The sequence below is a fragment of the Ambystoma mexicanum genome, chromosome 10 (genome assembly GCF_040938575.1).
Source record: "Ambystoma mexicanum isolate Mex_15411 chromosome 10, UKY_AmexF1_1, whole genome shotgun sequence".
In the NCBI taxonomy this organism is placed as follows: Eukaryota; Metazoa; Chordata; class Amphibia; order Caudata; family Ambystomatidae; genus Ambystoma; species Ambystoma mexicanum.
The window spans coordinates 810408602-810423602 of record NC_090932.1 but is presented as its reverse complement, the minus strand read 5'-3'; the positions used below and the strand labels follow the sequence as shown (position 1 = coordinate 810423602).

The following is a 15001-nucleotide window of genomic DNA, read 5'->3' as shown; positions in this document are numbered from 1 at the left end:
ACTTATTTGCCTCGGAATGCTTTGGAGGTTTTTATGTAAGATAGATCAATATTATGAAGTTAAATCCGTTTACATGTACCATGTCCCTTTTCTTATCTAGATGTTTGTCATACTGGGCATTTCAAACTCAGGGTGCTGTGAAAGGTGTTATACTTTATACCACCGCAGTTTAATGCCCCTGGTGTTGCTTCCTCAGTCTTGAGTGTTGTAGATTACTGTAACTCTTTATTCTTAGCTCAGTCATTGTATTTGATACGCCAGCCACAAATTCTACAGAACATAGCGGCAACAATTGGGGTTCACACCTCTTCTGCAACTCATATTTCTCCCGTTTTGCGCCATCTGCATTGGCTCTGATAGTTAAACAGGTCCAATTTAAAGTCTTTGGGCCTCATTACAAGGTTGGCGGTAACCCGCCGGTGTTACCAGTGGGTTGCCACTAACCTTGTAACACTGTTACTGCCGCCTGACATCCCAGTGCTACTGGAATATCATAAGCGGCGCGGTATGGTAAATCCATATTCCCATGGAGCCCGATAGGATGCATACTCAACACCCTGCCCCACAACCAAATAACCCATCTGCTCCATATAGATGGTGAACAACTTGGGTAACAGCGCTTCCTGGAAATACTAAGTGAGGTTCGAGTAGACCCTCCTGTGTGCTCAGACGGCAGGAGTCTCCCAGTCATCCAACAGCTGGCTGTGGGCCAGGAGAGGCTTAAGCTTTCTGAGACCAAACCTCAGTCTACTGCATACCACCAAGCTTTGCCCCACCCGGCTTTTAGACATCTTGATAGTAAGGGTATCCTGATATGTGCATTAGTTAAACCAAAAGGCTTGACTTTGAACTGGTAAAGGATAACTATACGCAAAATATTTACTTTATCTTGGTTAGCAGGACCAGTAATTCATAATGGTTACAATACCTTAAAGACCATATGAAATTCATGTAACAAGGGCTGAAGATGCAATCCTACCCCAAAACAATGACCCTGTGGGATACAACTCAAGTAAATTCCAGTGAGAGCTTATACTGCCACAACAGCAGTGATGTTTCTCAGGTGCATTGCCCCTGGATATTTAGTCCTGGGATCAATGACTACCACTGTGTACTTGTTCCCTGAGCTAGTTGGGTGAGTTTAAAGGACTAGCAATGCCAATCCCTACCATCTAAATGTGCACTCCCATTACTGGCAGTAATTTCAGGTGCCCTTCCATTTGTTCACCAACTTACCATGCAACTGCCAACTGTATAGATCATGCATTAATGTATGCCTTTGCTAATCCAGTTTCCAGTAAACGTGATGAGACAAACTCTGCATTCTATTATCCACATGTATAACAATGAGAGAAGTTTGTGCTACCTGTAATAGTAAGAAAATCAGACTCTAGGGCACAAGCAGCCTAATGTTGTCATCTGATGACAGACATCAGGCTCACTGTACAGGAGCTCATCATTCCTTAAATTTAGAGGCACACAGGAGTTTTTTCATTTGGACAGATCCAGCGTCTGTCCATTCAGAGAGATGGGAATGGGAGGCCTAACTTGCTCACCCAAATGTGATTACCCATCCTCACAACAACCATTGCCAGGTGATTCCTATATCATTGGAGATTCTTTTGGTTAAAACATGCTGCTGAGCCAGGATTTCTTTGTTTCCCTCAGCATCTAACATGGCTCTGCCTACTGTGGCCATGCTGGCCCATGCGTCCGTTAGGTTGTGGCTCTCTTCACATAGATGTCCATTGACTGTCCAAACTGGTCTGTCCTCATGGAAGCTTAATTAACATATACCAACTTAATTATCCAAAATCACTAGTGAAATAATAGCTTTTTCACAGAAGAGGCTTCAGGCCTTTTTCTCCACATGAAAAGCCAGAACGGGTGCCTGGAAACCTGGGATATTTCACACACAATTGGTGTCCTTGCTCCATTGTAAGGTTGATGCAATACTGCCACCGTTTTGAGCTGTGGTTGCCACTGACCTTTTTATTCTTGAACCAATGTTATTTTGATTCTTGCCTGATACCACTCCTCTGGGATTTTGCATCAGCTTTGGGGGTATCTTCAAACAATGATTGTTATGGGTTGCTATTAGGTCTTGTCCTCCACCTTTTCTTAGGTGTCTGGCTTTCTGGTTCACCGTTGGAGCTGCCCACAAGTGTGAAGCCATATGCAGAAGGTGTGGGTCAGTACCCTTAGAGCCAGCCAAATGTTGGCTCAAATTTGTGGGACATACTAAGAGTGACACCCGTACCACAACTAGAAACTTGGGAGGAACTTATGTTTGCAAAAGTTGTTCAAATTGCGAAAATATGTTATACCCAAGTTAGGATATCAATTCAAATTTTTATAAGGAAATGTTCAATTTTCAATGGAACCCCAAAGCAAATAGTTATAGCTTGTGTGTCCATCTCAAAAAATGACTACATTATCTTTTTTAATGTTTGTGATAATGAAATACTTCAATGAAAGAAAGACATTTAATTATTTATAGATTAGAAAATACAAACCATTTACCATATCACATATGAATTAATAATTAACTGTCAGGATTTATAGAACTGCAGTTATCTTTGGGACAACTAACAGCCATTCTGGACAAATATCTAGAATCCTTAGGCCGACACAAAAAAATACTAAAACATTTTAACGAATGGGCAAAGTGTACACTGTGTGAGCATTTGTAGACAACAAAAGTAGATCCTGCTACAAAGGACAAAATAGTTTGTGTGACAACTGTCAACCACAATACACACAGGGGCTCATGTTTGTCAGTGGCGTAGCATGATTGAAAGGCGTAAAAGCCTTGAGTAAGTCGTTATTGCCTTTCAATCATCCCAGACCACATTTTCATTCATTTGTATGGTGCAGAGGAGGAGCGGAATGCAATTTTTGTTTTATCCAACTCCTTTCTCTCTGCCATAAAAATGCTCCAGCATTTGTGACAGCAGGGATTTTCATGCAATGACTATGAGCTTATTTCCAATCTGTACATCAAATACCTCAAATGTAGCTAAAATATGCCCCCCCTTGGCAATCTCACATGGGTATTAATATATTTCTTTGAAAACATGGTTTAGATTGTCTGTCGAAAATGTATATTCATATGCTTTATATTTAATATATTGTTTATGCAGGATCCTACATTGAATCATTTATAGTCTTGATGAAGGAGTGATACTTACTAGACACCAAAATGTTTACATCACATTGACCTATTACGCTGTCACTATATTGTGCATTAATTTTTAAGTATGCATTATTATATTATTTATCTTTTTTTGTATGTGATTTTGTGTTATAAGTTACTTTGTAAAACAATTTTTCCTCAAAATTCTATATGTACATTCTCCGTTCATTGTTAATTCATATATAAATATAGTAAACATTTTCTTATTTTCTAAACTCGAAATAGTTAAATAAGTCTTTGTTCTATTGATGTATTTCATAACTTCGAACATTAAAGCAATTTTTGTTATTAATCTATTTAGATTATCATAAAAGCTATCATGAATTGCTTTAGGTTGCCATTAAAACATGCTGGGCTTGATTCAAAGAGCATTTTCCTATGGGATTGCACCATTATAAAATGCTTCTATGAATCAGACCTTGTGTCTGCTATTTTGATAACATATCCTAAATTCGTTATAAAATAGTTTCCCAATTGGAACATCTCAGATTTGTGAGACAAGTGTCCCAGATCTGACCAAGTATGAAAAGAATAAACACAATCTGTCTACATAGCAGCAGTCACCCAAGCCTCCCAGCTCACACTTCTTTTTATTGCGAGTTGCAAAAAGTACATAAGTAGCTGGTTGGAGTCTTCTCAAATGTTCTTTCAAGTGCCTCATTGATCACTAAGTACACATTCCAGTACCTCTTACATCTCCTGAATCCCTTCACTTGCACTCATAAGTAGATGGCTAAGTAGGCATATGACTTGGCATTACTCAGTTGGCATGTGCACATCATAAACAAATCAAACTAGGGAGGAAAGCTAAGACATCTGCCCCCTGTATACTTGCACTCACCGAATCTTTCAAGCAGGTGGAGAACATGAGAATGGATCCTCTCAATTACATGTTGGTAGTACAATCTGTAGGGCACTGTTTTAGTTTTTCTTCTCAGCATGTTCTTTATTGTTCCCCATAAGCTCAACTGACATGTGTCCTAGTGCATGTGAAGCTGTTCATGTTCCACATCTATCAGAGCCTTCTGCTTGCGAGCTTCTCTTTCTGGAGCCCTACGTCCATCTTCTTGAGATAGGTGACTTCCAGATCTGATGCAATGGAATGCCCCTTTGCACCAGTTGTTCCTATGCCTCCATTTTCTGAGATGCCATTTATCCCTCAGTTCACATACTTTCACGATAATGTCATTAGATCTTAACCTTTGCTCCATCTCTCTCCATACTACTAGGTAAAAGATGGGTATTGCTGTCTCTGTAGGCAAATAATGCTCTGTTAGCTGCCTTTGCTCACCCATACCTAGAAGTGGTTGAGCAGTAAGGCATACCTCACCAAGTTATAGGTTATCAATGTGAAAACAATCTGTTTCCAGGCAGGTCAGGCACCCAGTGAGACTGAAGTGGATCAAAATACTGACAGGACCCCCCCCTCCCACAAGCAGTCAATCAGCTGTGGGTGGCTTTCACCTAGGGATGCATGCTAAGCATCTGACCCGCATAAACCTACAGTACCCAGGGAGGCACATCAGAATTTGATACCCTGCTGCTAGGTCAAAGCTTAGGGCTTTCAACCTTACAGAAATGCTTGACCTCTCAAAGAAAATGAGGGTGCTGCAGGTGGGAAGAGAATCAAAGATTATAGCTTCTGTACTGGAGTGCCTATAAAGCAGAGGAGCAGTATAACCCTCTTTAATAGGTATGTGGTAAATTATGTTATCATTCATTAGGAATTATGGCATTGCCTTAAATGGAGGTCGAGCCACCACCATTATTCTAATTCCAGGCTAAAAACTGACTTTAGCATGGGGCATGCCTGGGCTTCTCAAGTTCAAATTCCTAGCACAGCTGACTCAGCCTTTCATTCTTCTCAGGTTGCTAAATTGAGTACCATAAAAGTGGTTAGTACTATGAGCTTTTATTACAGCACATAGAAGTGGCTATATAAACTCCTGATGTTATTATTGATGTAGCTATGAAGTTGAAAGAATTAAAAGTAACTATTTGTAAGGTGGTTCAATATTAGAGGGGTGAAAAAACAATCAGCATGCGACAGGTACAAACAGCCATATTATTTTTCCACAGTAATTCCTTTTAGCACTGTTCACAGACAAATCACCAGTTCATAGTTCTACAGAAATAAATGCAGGTAGGTGATGGAAAAAAAGAAAATTAAATGACAGGAATGCATGATAAACTGTATTTTGTACACTGTGTGAATAGTAACATTCATATATTGGACAGATCTTTCCCCATTTTATAGTCCTATGCACCCACCAAAATGCAGGATCTCATTTCTCCCTGTAAACCATGAACATTTAGAGAAGTAAAATATGAATTGAAGGCTCCTCATAAATTCAAATTGAGCATTTCTAATGTGGATTCATAATCTAACATTGAAATTGGTATGCACTGCATCTAACTGCAATGAAAAAAGAGTTGGAATATTTAGATTTATATAAAATATGTGCATCTCATTTGCTATTGATGGCAAGAAAAATATATTCCCAAGTTAAAAAGAAATATTTACTGAAATACATGCTTTAACTAAATCTGATATTGTCCAATGAATAGAGTGCTGTGCCAACCCTGTTTTAAATGCTGATAATAATAGCTATGGGTTGATACAAATTTACAGTGGCACATACTTACAGAAATGTAAACTTATCTATGGGCATTTATTTTCTTTATGTCTCCAGACATATAGTGGACATTTATGAATACACTATACCTTTATCTCCTTTGTAGCCCTTTGCGCCAGCAGGCCCTACTGCTCCTTGTAGACCTTGTGGACCTATGGCTCCAATTTCACCTTTTTGACCTAGAATACAATTAATTTCAAATTGAATCAGGCAAACATTCTGAAGAAAAAAAAAAAACTAAAACAATGGAACATGTGTATATGTTATTTTATTCGTAACATTGTATTCATTGTGGTACATTTGGAACATATGAGTTATTAATATTATTGCCAATTTGCCATGTGATGTATGTATGTATTAATCTATCAATCTATTTCTCACATCTCTTAAAATGTCAGGATTCAAAGTCGTTTAATACTGTTCATGAATATAAACTGCATTTTTAGCTTCACATTGAAATGTCATATGATGGTGAACCACCTATAACCAGGTAAACAAGTGGGCTCATATGAGAGTGTCATAATTTCATTATTATAATTGAGTTCATATTGACTAAGCAGAGGTTCACATAGAAAGAGACAACTTAAATAAGTGTAATAAAGTGTTCCCAAAATATGACTTAGATATTAAATGATCCCAAATCAAGCATTTATTAATTAAGAAAAGTCATCTCTCTCAAGTAGCATGAAACTATGTGGGTTCCATCTCGATATACCAGGCTGGGGACCACAGGTAAGTTGATAAGTATTTGTAATTGTGTCCAGTTATGCACACACAGGTCCACGTGCAGATTGCACAAACACTGGCCCATCCACATACCAAGCTAGCTTCCACCAACCGCCACTGACAGAACACACACAGTTAACCCGCACACAGCATTCCATACCAAACATTGCATGCACCACCATTACGACGACCGAATGTACAATCTCAACATTACTACATCCCTCTCTCCATTAGCATCAATACAGTGAAATCAATGAACAGAACAGCACTAGATAATGACCTAATGTACAGCCCATCACATTACTGCATCTCTCCCTCCATAAGCATCAATACGGAGACATCAATGAACAGAACAGTGCTGTGTCCTGTAAAACACCCACCAGAAACACCAAATTACCACTTCTCCCTCCGCTAGCATCCATACAGGAACCATACATACAAACCACCTCCCCACCTCTGGTAAAAGCCTGCATGGACCAGAAAACAATAAACTCTCAAAATGGTGCACCTCAAAGCAGCTGCCTACACCAAACACCTCATACGATGCCTATGCAACCAGCAAAGCCAAAGAAAATGCTATATGGATAACACCTTAAAAGTCATTAAGCAGATGTTAAAATGATTACCACATCAGACCCAATATAAGCAGAAACTGCCACCAACAATGGGTAAAGATTCAGGCCCACTGGTACTCCAGAGCAAGAATATATGAGCTCGGGGACAAAGCGGGCAAAATGCTTGCATGGCTTGAGAAAAGAGATGAGGGACAACGCCACGTCCGGGAAATAGTCACTTCACCTGACAAAAGGTGCCAATCGGACTCTGAAATAGCGGAGGCCTTGGCCGAGTTCTATGCAGACCTATACCAAGGCCCAGCTCTCCGCCTTGACCCATCCCCCCTAGATAATGTCACACTGCCAACCCTCTCAGCACAACAAAAGGAACAATTGGATGCCGCTCTATCGGACGCGGAAATCACAGAAGCCATATCACAACTACAAACAGGGAAAAGACTCGGTCCTAATGGGTTCCCAGTAGAAACCTGGCAAAAACTAGCTGGAGACAAAATAGTGCCCCCCCTTCATAGAATGTTCCTCCGTGCCCGTGAGCAGGGGGCCCTTTCACCAGACTTATGCAGGACAACCATCGTACTCATCCCCAAGCCATATAAACCCCCTGAACAATGTGCCTCCTACAGACCCATTTCTCTAATTAATAGCGAAGCCAAAGTTCTCGCCAAGCTCCTAGCTAACCAGTTACCATTGGTCGCACCTGCCCTGGTACACCCGGACCAATGCGGCTTTATGCCACACAAGTCGACCGGAATGAATCTGCGACATCTCCATCTGGCACTAGAGCGCGCTCCTATTATAGACGGACCATTGGCCCTACTGGTAATAGATTTCGAGAAAGCGTTCGACTCGATCCGTTGGGGCAGCCTCTGGGAAGTCATGCGGCGTATGGGATTTGGGGAGACCTTTCTGGGATGGGTACGATTGCTATACACCAACACCCAGGCAGAAGTGAAGGTAAACGGATGGTCATCCTGATCCTTCCCTCTTGGTAGGGGCACCCGACAAGGCTTCCCACTATCCCTCCTTCTCTTCGCCCTCGCGATAGAGCCAGAATGCAGACTGGATAGGGTTCAGATGGCCGGAGGGATACGAAGACCGGACATCCCTATATGCAGACGACCAACTGACATACCTGGGGGACCCAATGCGATCCTGCCCCAGAGTGACGCAGATGCTTATCCACTTCGGCTGGTTTAGTAGACTGCGAATCAATTGGGGAAAATCCGTTTCTTTCCGGTAAAAGGTGGGGAACAGGCCATCCCTCAAGATTGCCCGTACCGGGTGGAATGACAGGGCTTCTGATACCTGGGAATCTGGATATCTGAGGACCTGACGGGGTATATAAAACACAATCTCCAACCGATTACGGACCGGTTTCTTAACGATGTTCAACATTAGAAACTCCCTCCCCCGACTCTTATGGGCAGAGCTGCACTTTTCAAAATGATGACCCTCCCAAGATTTCTCTACATCCTGCAAAGTGCCCCGTTCAAGATCCCAAACTTGGAATTCGACCAGGTAGAGATACTACTCAGGGAACTCATATGGGGTGGAAACCAACCACGCATTGCATGAGCCACGCTCCAAAGGTCGATATGGGAAGGGGGGATAGGAGTACCCCGCCTCCAAACCTACTATATGGCTTCACAATTAGCAGTGGTCAATGACCTACTCCATGGGGACCGGGAACTGCCCCACATACGGGCCGAGATAGCCACCATTCACAACGTATACCCACTTAGTCTCCTATATCAGCCCCCTCCGAGACCCTCTCAACACACAACCACAACACACATCATTACAGTTTGGAAACAAGCACATAAGTTTGTAGGATGGGAAAACAAAATTACTGCCGCACAACCCTGTGGCAAAAAAGCAACCTGACCAAAATAGAGAAATTTGAGCCATGGCCCAAATGGCTAAGGGCAGGAATCCTGAAGGTGGGGGATATTCATGCAGGCGGGAAACCGGCTACATTTGACATTCTGCGATCACAATTCCAAATCCCAGCTACAGAGCGATATCACTATATGCGATTGGCCCACGCCCTGAAAACCCACATACCAGCAGACACTATTGTACCGGAATACACTCCTATAGGACGCAACATGCTGCCCGCATATATCCCTACCAAATGCACTTCAATCCTATATAACGCTATATCATCCTTTGCAACCCCCGAATTGAACAGTCTAAAGGGGAAATGGGAAGTAGATGTGGGGGAAATAGATCCAGAGGACTGGATACAGGTGCTCATGCATCCCTGGGAGATCGCTATCTCCTCCAAGCTGGAAACGCTTCCCAAATCCAAACTGTCTTTGAGGTGGAGAGGAAGTAGGTACCTTCATACACATCCTATGGACATGCCCCCGGATACAGGCCTTTTGGACTGCATTCTCTAACTAACTCACTAGAGTCCTGACCCAGTCCATACCACTGGACCCAAGGGCTTAACTCCTAGGCATACCCATCAAAATAGATGTTAATAAATGGGAGAAACTGCTTCTACACACAGCAATGGGGCTGATCAAACGCAACATAGTGCAGAAATGGGGAGCTCCAGACCCTCTGACACTGGACCAATGGGTAACGGATATGGACACATGCGCAATGATAGAGCACAGGATCTACAATGCCAGGGGCTGCCCTAACAAAGCCTCGAAAATATGGGAAAGGTGGGAAGAGGGAGTGACTTAGGACTCTCTGCCAAATGTGATACGAGCACGAACAATACATATAAGTACTCATGTAAAGGCTCTCTGGAGATGGACAACATGTCTAATACCTTTTGATCGTGAATGAACATGATAGTCCCTATGTTGATCTTGTTTTGTTGTTGTTTTTTCTTAAAACAATAAAAAAAATGTATCAAAACAAAAAAACAATGGGTAAAGATTAAAACAAATTGAAACAGATGGCTAAATATCATGCACCTCACATGGCCACCAAAGAAACTGCCAGTTGAATAAGACCTTGCTAGCCATTAAACAGATGTTAAACATATTACAGCATCAGACCCACTATAAGCAGACACAGCCATCATCAACGGATAAAGTTTAAAACAGATTGTAACAGATGTCAAAATACCATGCACCTCACATGGCCAAAGACTGTAACCAATAATCCACCCTGCACCTCACTTGGCAGACATTTAACCAACAGTTGAAACTCCTGACAACAATACCATGCACCCCATATGGCAGATATTCTCCTGACAACCATAACAAGTCTCCTGACAACCCATACCATGCTCCTCGCATGGCACACAACACCTGTAACCAACAGTTGTTCTCCTTACAACACATACCATGTGCCTCACATGGCAGATAACAACTGTAACCAGTAGTTGACAATACACCACACACCAGCCTCCCCATCTGTAACCAACAGTCAAACATGCACCTCCCATGACAACTCAAAACATGTGCCTCACATGGCAGAAAACAATTGTAAAAAACAGTTGAGAATACACCATGTGCCTCACATGCCATATAACTGCAACCACAATCAACAGTTGACTATACACACACACACCAACCTCCCCGTCTGCAAACAATAGTCATTCATGCACCACACATGGCCCCAGAACCCACAGTTTGACCAATGGTCCATGACTGAACTGTAATTAAGCAATATGACCCAAGCGGCGGGGGCATTACCGACTCAGGTAATGCCCCGGGGCCCATAGTTATAGGCCCGAGCGAAGCAAGGGCCTTAACGAAGGCCCCGGGGCATTACCAGAGTCGGTAATGCCCCCGCCGCGAGGGTCATATTGCTATTAGTATCCCGGCCCGCAATATTTGCGTGACCGGGGTACTAAAAGCAATTTTTTTCTGTCCCGAAACGCTGCAGAGTTTCAGGACAGAAAAAAAGAAACGGCCAAGAAAAGGGCCGCCACCATGGAAAGGGAAAATGGAGTCCGTTTTCCCTTTCCATGGCGGTCATCGGGAGCGGACGCGCTGTGAACAAAAGTGTTCCCAGTGCGTCCGCTCCCAAAAAAGGATCAAGAAAAAGGTAAGTGGGGATGGGAGGGAAAAAAAAAAACGTACCTGCGTTCCCGGCGGGGGACGAGGAAAGCCCCAAGCCTTGTGGAGGAGCGGAGCGGGGATGGCCCCGCTCCGAGTCTCCACACAGCTGGAGACTTCCCTCGTCCCCCGCCGGGGATGCAAAAAAGTATCAAGAAAAAGGTAAGCGGGGTTGGGCAGGTGGGGAAACAAAAAACGTACCTGCGTCCCCAGCGGGGGACGAGGAAAGCCCCCAGCCGTGTAGAGGCAGGTACGGCAGGTACGGGGATGCAGGTACAAGAGGGTAAGTTGGGGAGGGTATGGGGGGTGGGTGGGAGGGAGGAGAGGGAAGGGAGAAAAAAAATACTTACCCGAGTCCCCGGCGGGGGGTGAAGGCAGCCTCTCAGCCGTGGGGAGGCCCCGCTTCGAGCCTCCCCATAGGCTGAGGGGTTGCCACGCCCCTCGCCGGGGAAAAAGGCTGTGGAATCCCGACTGAGGGATTCCCAGCCAGGTATGGACCTGGCGAGAGCCAATCAGAATGCTTGTTTCATTCTGATTGTCTCTCGCTGGGGTACTAATAAACAGTATGCCACCTGAGCCACCCGGCCCTCAGAGAACACTCTGCACACCCAAACCATTCAACAGTCCGACGTCACTCCACTGATACCAAACAGCATAAGACAACAAAAACTCAATTGACCAATAGATGAAGCCCACACCTGAGTTCCTCAAGAAATGTCATGAATGTCACAGAAAGAATGCAACAAAACCCATATATCCAGTAACCAAATGGATGGGAATGGACCACCCTGTACCCTCAATTCCCAACATTTTCCAGCAGACCTTCCCTCTGCCTCAAGTCCAAAATGAATGCAACCCACACACACTTGTCCACACACTATAAACTGTAAATAACAACACATTACCTGTGTGAGAACTTACAAACTCAGGATCCTAACACCACCTACAACCAAAATATATGACTAAATCATCATTATCACAGGCCTAAAAACCACACATTTCCCCCTCCACCAACTAGAGAGCAATGAACCCAAACCTAACTAATAGAGACCACGACATAAAAACAAACAGCGATATTCCCAAAACAAAGGCCTCCCCTATACAACCCTAAAGCTGAACATTATTCCTCCTCTGTTGTGTTCATGTTCCCAATCTGCAGGTAAAAAGCCCACAGATCAGGATCCAAATCCCTCAAGTTATTTATGAATCTGCAACACCCTTGGCAGACCGTTATTGTCAGGAATCAGGGGTGGAATTTATGGAATCGCTGGAGGCACTAAGAAGCGGTGCTCACGTTCTAGTCCTCATCCAACATGGCGGAGTCTTTTATAAAGGCTGACTCCGCTCCCTGAGTCAGTGCGTTGTATCTGTGTTTTCGCACGCTAACACTCAGTTACTCTATGTGTTTTTCCCTTCTTGGGCTTTTCATAGCCGCCTTTGATTGCCTTCATAGTACTATTTGGACTACCTTTTTCTCTCACCGTGGGTTTGTTTTTTCCCTTTTTTGATCACTTATATCGGCCGCTCCTTCTTGCGCCTACAGTTCACTCTGCTCACGGCTTGTAGTCTGCCTCTCACCTGCTTCGGCGCCTTGCCGTCTCTGATTTCCCTTATGTCGGTAAGTGGCCTTTCCCTTCTCTTTCTGCTAGGCATATCTGCTCTTCCTTGCGTGGTATCGTTTCTTTGCTTCTTCTGCCTGCCGCACTTCCCAGTTGTGTTTGGCTCTGCCGGCAGTCGGAACGTGTCATTTCCTTCTTGGCTCTGGTCTATCTTCTGCACCGCGGTAACCTGCATTTCTTCTCTTCCACTGGGTACAGCTTTCCATTTAGTTCTTTGGTTCCTTTACCTTCTTGATCTTTTCTTCTTGCGGTACTTTCTTTTCTTACATCTTTTGCTTGGATTCCTCTTTACTCTCTTGTTTTGCTCTTACTATTACTGGATTACTGGAGTAAAAGATTCTAGCATTTGCTATTTCCTTTCTCATATCGGGGAGTTTGTCTCTGATATTCAATACCAGACCACCCTTCTGTCACAGCAATCATCTTCATTGCCAGCTTTCGACTTTTCAGTGATCAAGGTTCATTCTGCACGCTGCCTTGGTTCCAATGGACTGACCACCCCGTCTCCTACAATCAATACCCACAGGGTTTTTTCTGCCTTTGGCTTTTTCCCTGGATGTGAGGCTGGCCCCCCTGGAGGCCTCCAGGACAGGTTTCCACCGCTGTCACAGTGGCCTCCGGAGGGGAGAGACCTTATCTGCATGAGAAGAAGGTCCGGATCCCCAAGGACAAGACATCCAGCAAGAAAAAGAAGAAGCTTCCAAAGACCAAGATTCCTCTCAAAGAGCAAACCTCAGAAGAATCAGGTGAGGAGCAAGGGGAGGTGGAACCGGAGTCTGACAGTTATGCTGGTAAAAACACCCTCCATACATACAGAACAATTTACAAAATAACCTTGCTCCTCAAGCGCACATGACACGCACTAGACACACACCTTTTCTTCACTGCATTAATAAGAGTAGACTGCCCCTCCAAGTTACCGTCAAAATGCGTGAAAGAAGAACGCCATGAATCGTTCTTAATACATTGGAATTTCTTCATTGAGTCCTCTTTCCAGTGTATTTAGATACTAGATCCATCTTGCCCCTTTACTGAGGATTCTTTGGGGGTTTGACACATGATGGACTATGTCTAGAACCCACCACAAGAGGTTGTCTGCTGAGTGTTGATATTCTAAGAAATGAGAAACAAGTGTGGCAAAAGAGTTTTTGCATCGGATTCTTGACTGATGTTGGTTTATTCGGATATTGATCGCTCCCCCTGTCTGTCCCACATACCTGACTCCACATGGGCACTGAATGCAGTAGACCACATTTGATGTTTTGCAGATGGACATAAATCTAAGTTCCCATTTCCTATCCTCAATCTTAAAGGAGAACATGTTTGTAGTGTATCTACCATGGCATGCAGTTATCACGGTTTATAGTGAAAAAGTCGACTGCAAAAATGTGGAAAAAAAAAATGTCGATTTTTTTTTTCGAATGTTTTTTTTAATTTTATTTTTTTTATGGGGGTTCCCCCCAACACCCTGTTTATCTTTACTACCTAAACCCAAAAAAACACAAATGAAAAAAAATAAACATTCTAATTTTTTCGACATTTTTTTTCAACATTTTTGCATTCGACTTTTTTTTTTCTCGATATTATAACTGGCTACCAGTTACCACATCAGAAGTGTCCTTTTAGCTGGCGTGATTCCCGGTTCAAAGTGGTAGCCCTCCCCCTGTATATTATGACACATTAAGAGGCAGTATCTATGGCCTTTGGCAATTGCCAGTGCATATTTCACAACACTCACCAGCCACTAGCCATGGCCTTCAGCCATGCACAGTGACCACACCCTTGTCCATGGCGAAGCCCAAACACTAAATTATTATTTAGTTAATCAAAACATTTATTAGCTAAGTCATACATTATTTTATATCTGATGCCATCACAGATGTAATCAGTGGTGTTATATATGATGTTAACAGTGATGTTCAGTAATTCCATCAGTGATGTCCTAGATGATGTAATTAGTGATGTCATCTGGGCTGCACAATGGGGCGTGAAGTTAAGGTGGCTTTAGCTGAATTTTAGGGGTTTTGTTGTGTTAAGTTCTTACCTTAACGTCCCTGCAACTAAAGTTTTTTCCTTCAATTTCAAGGGTTTTGTTATTCCATAGATGTTTTCCGCACCACCCTTTGGCCATGCCCACTATATATTTTAGAACACTACCAGACTACTAGCCATGGCCTTTGGTCATGGCAAGTGGGCACGGCCTTCAACCCTGCACACTGTCCAT

General features: G+C 43.3%; 1 protein-coding gene across 1 annotated transcript in view; it reads right to left on the bottom strand.

Moving 5' to 3' along the window:
- The window catches only part of LOC138491776 (otolin-1-like), a 208872-nt gene that overhangs the window by 132267 nt on the left and 61604 nt on the right, over positions 1 to 15001 (bottom strand). Inside the window, exon 3 of the mRNA XM_069618481.1 lies at positions 5922 to 6011. Coding sequence (XP_069474582.1) covers positions 5922 to 6011 — 90 coding nt within the window. The remainder of the gene's footprint in view (positions 1 to 5921; positions 6012 to 15001) is intronic.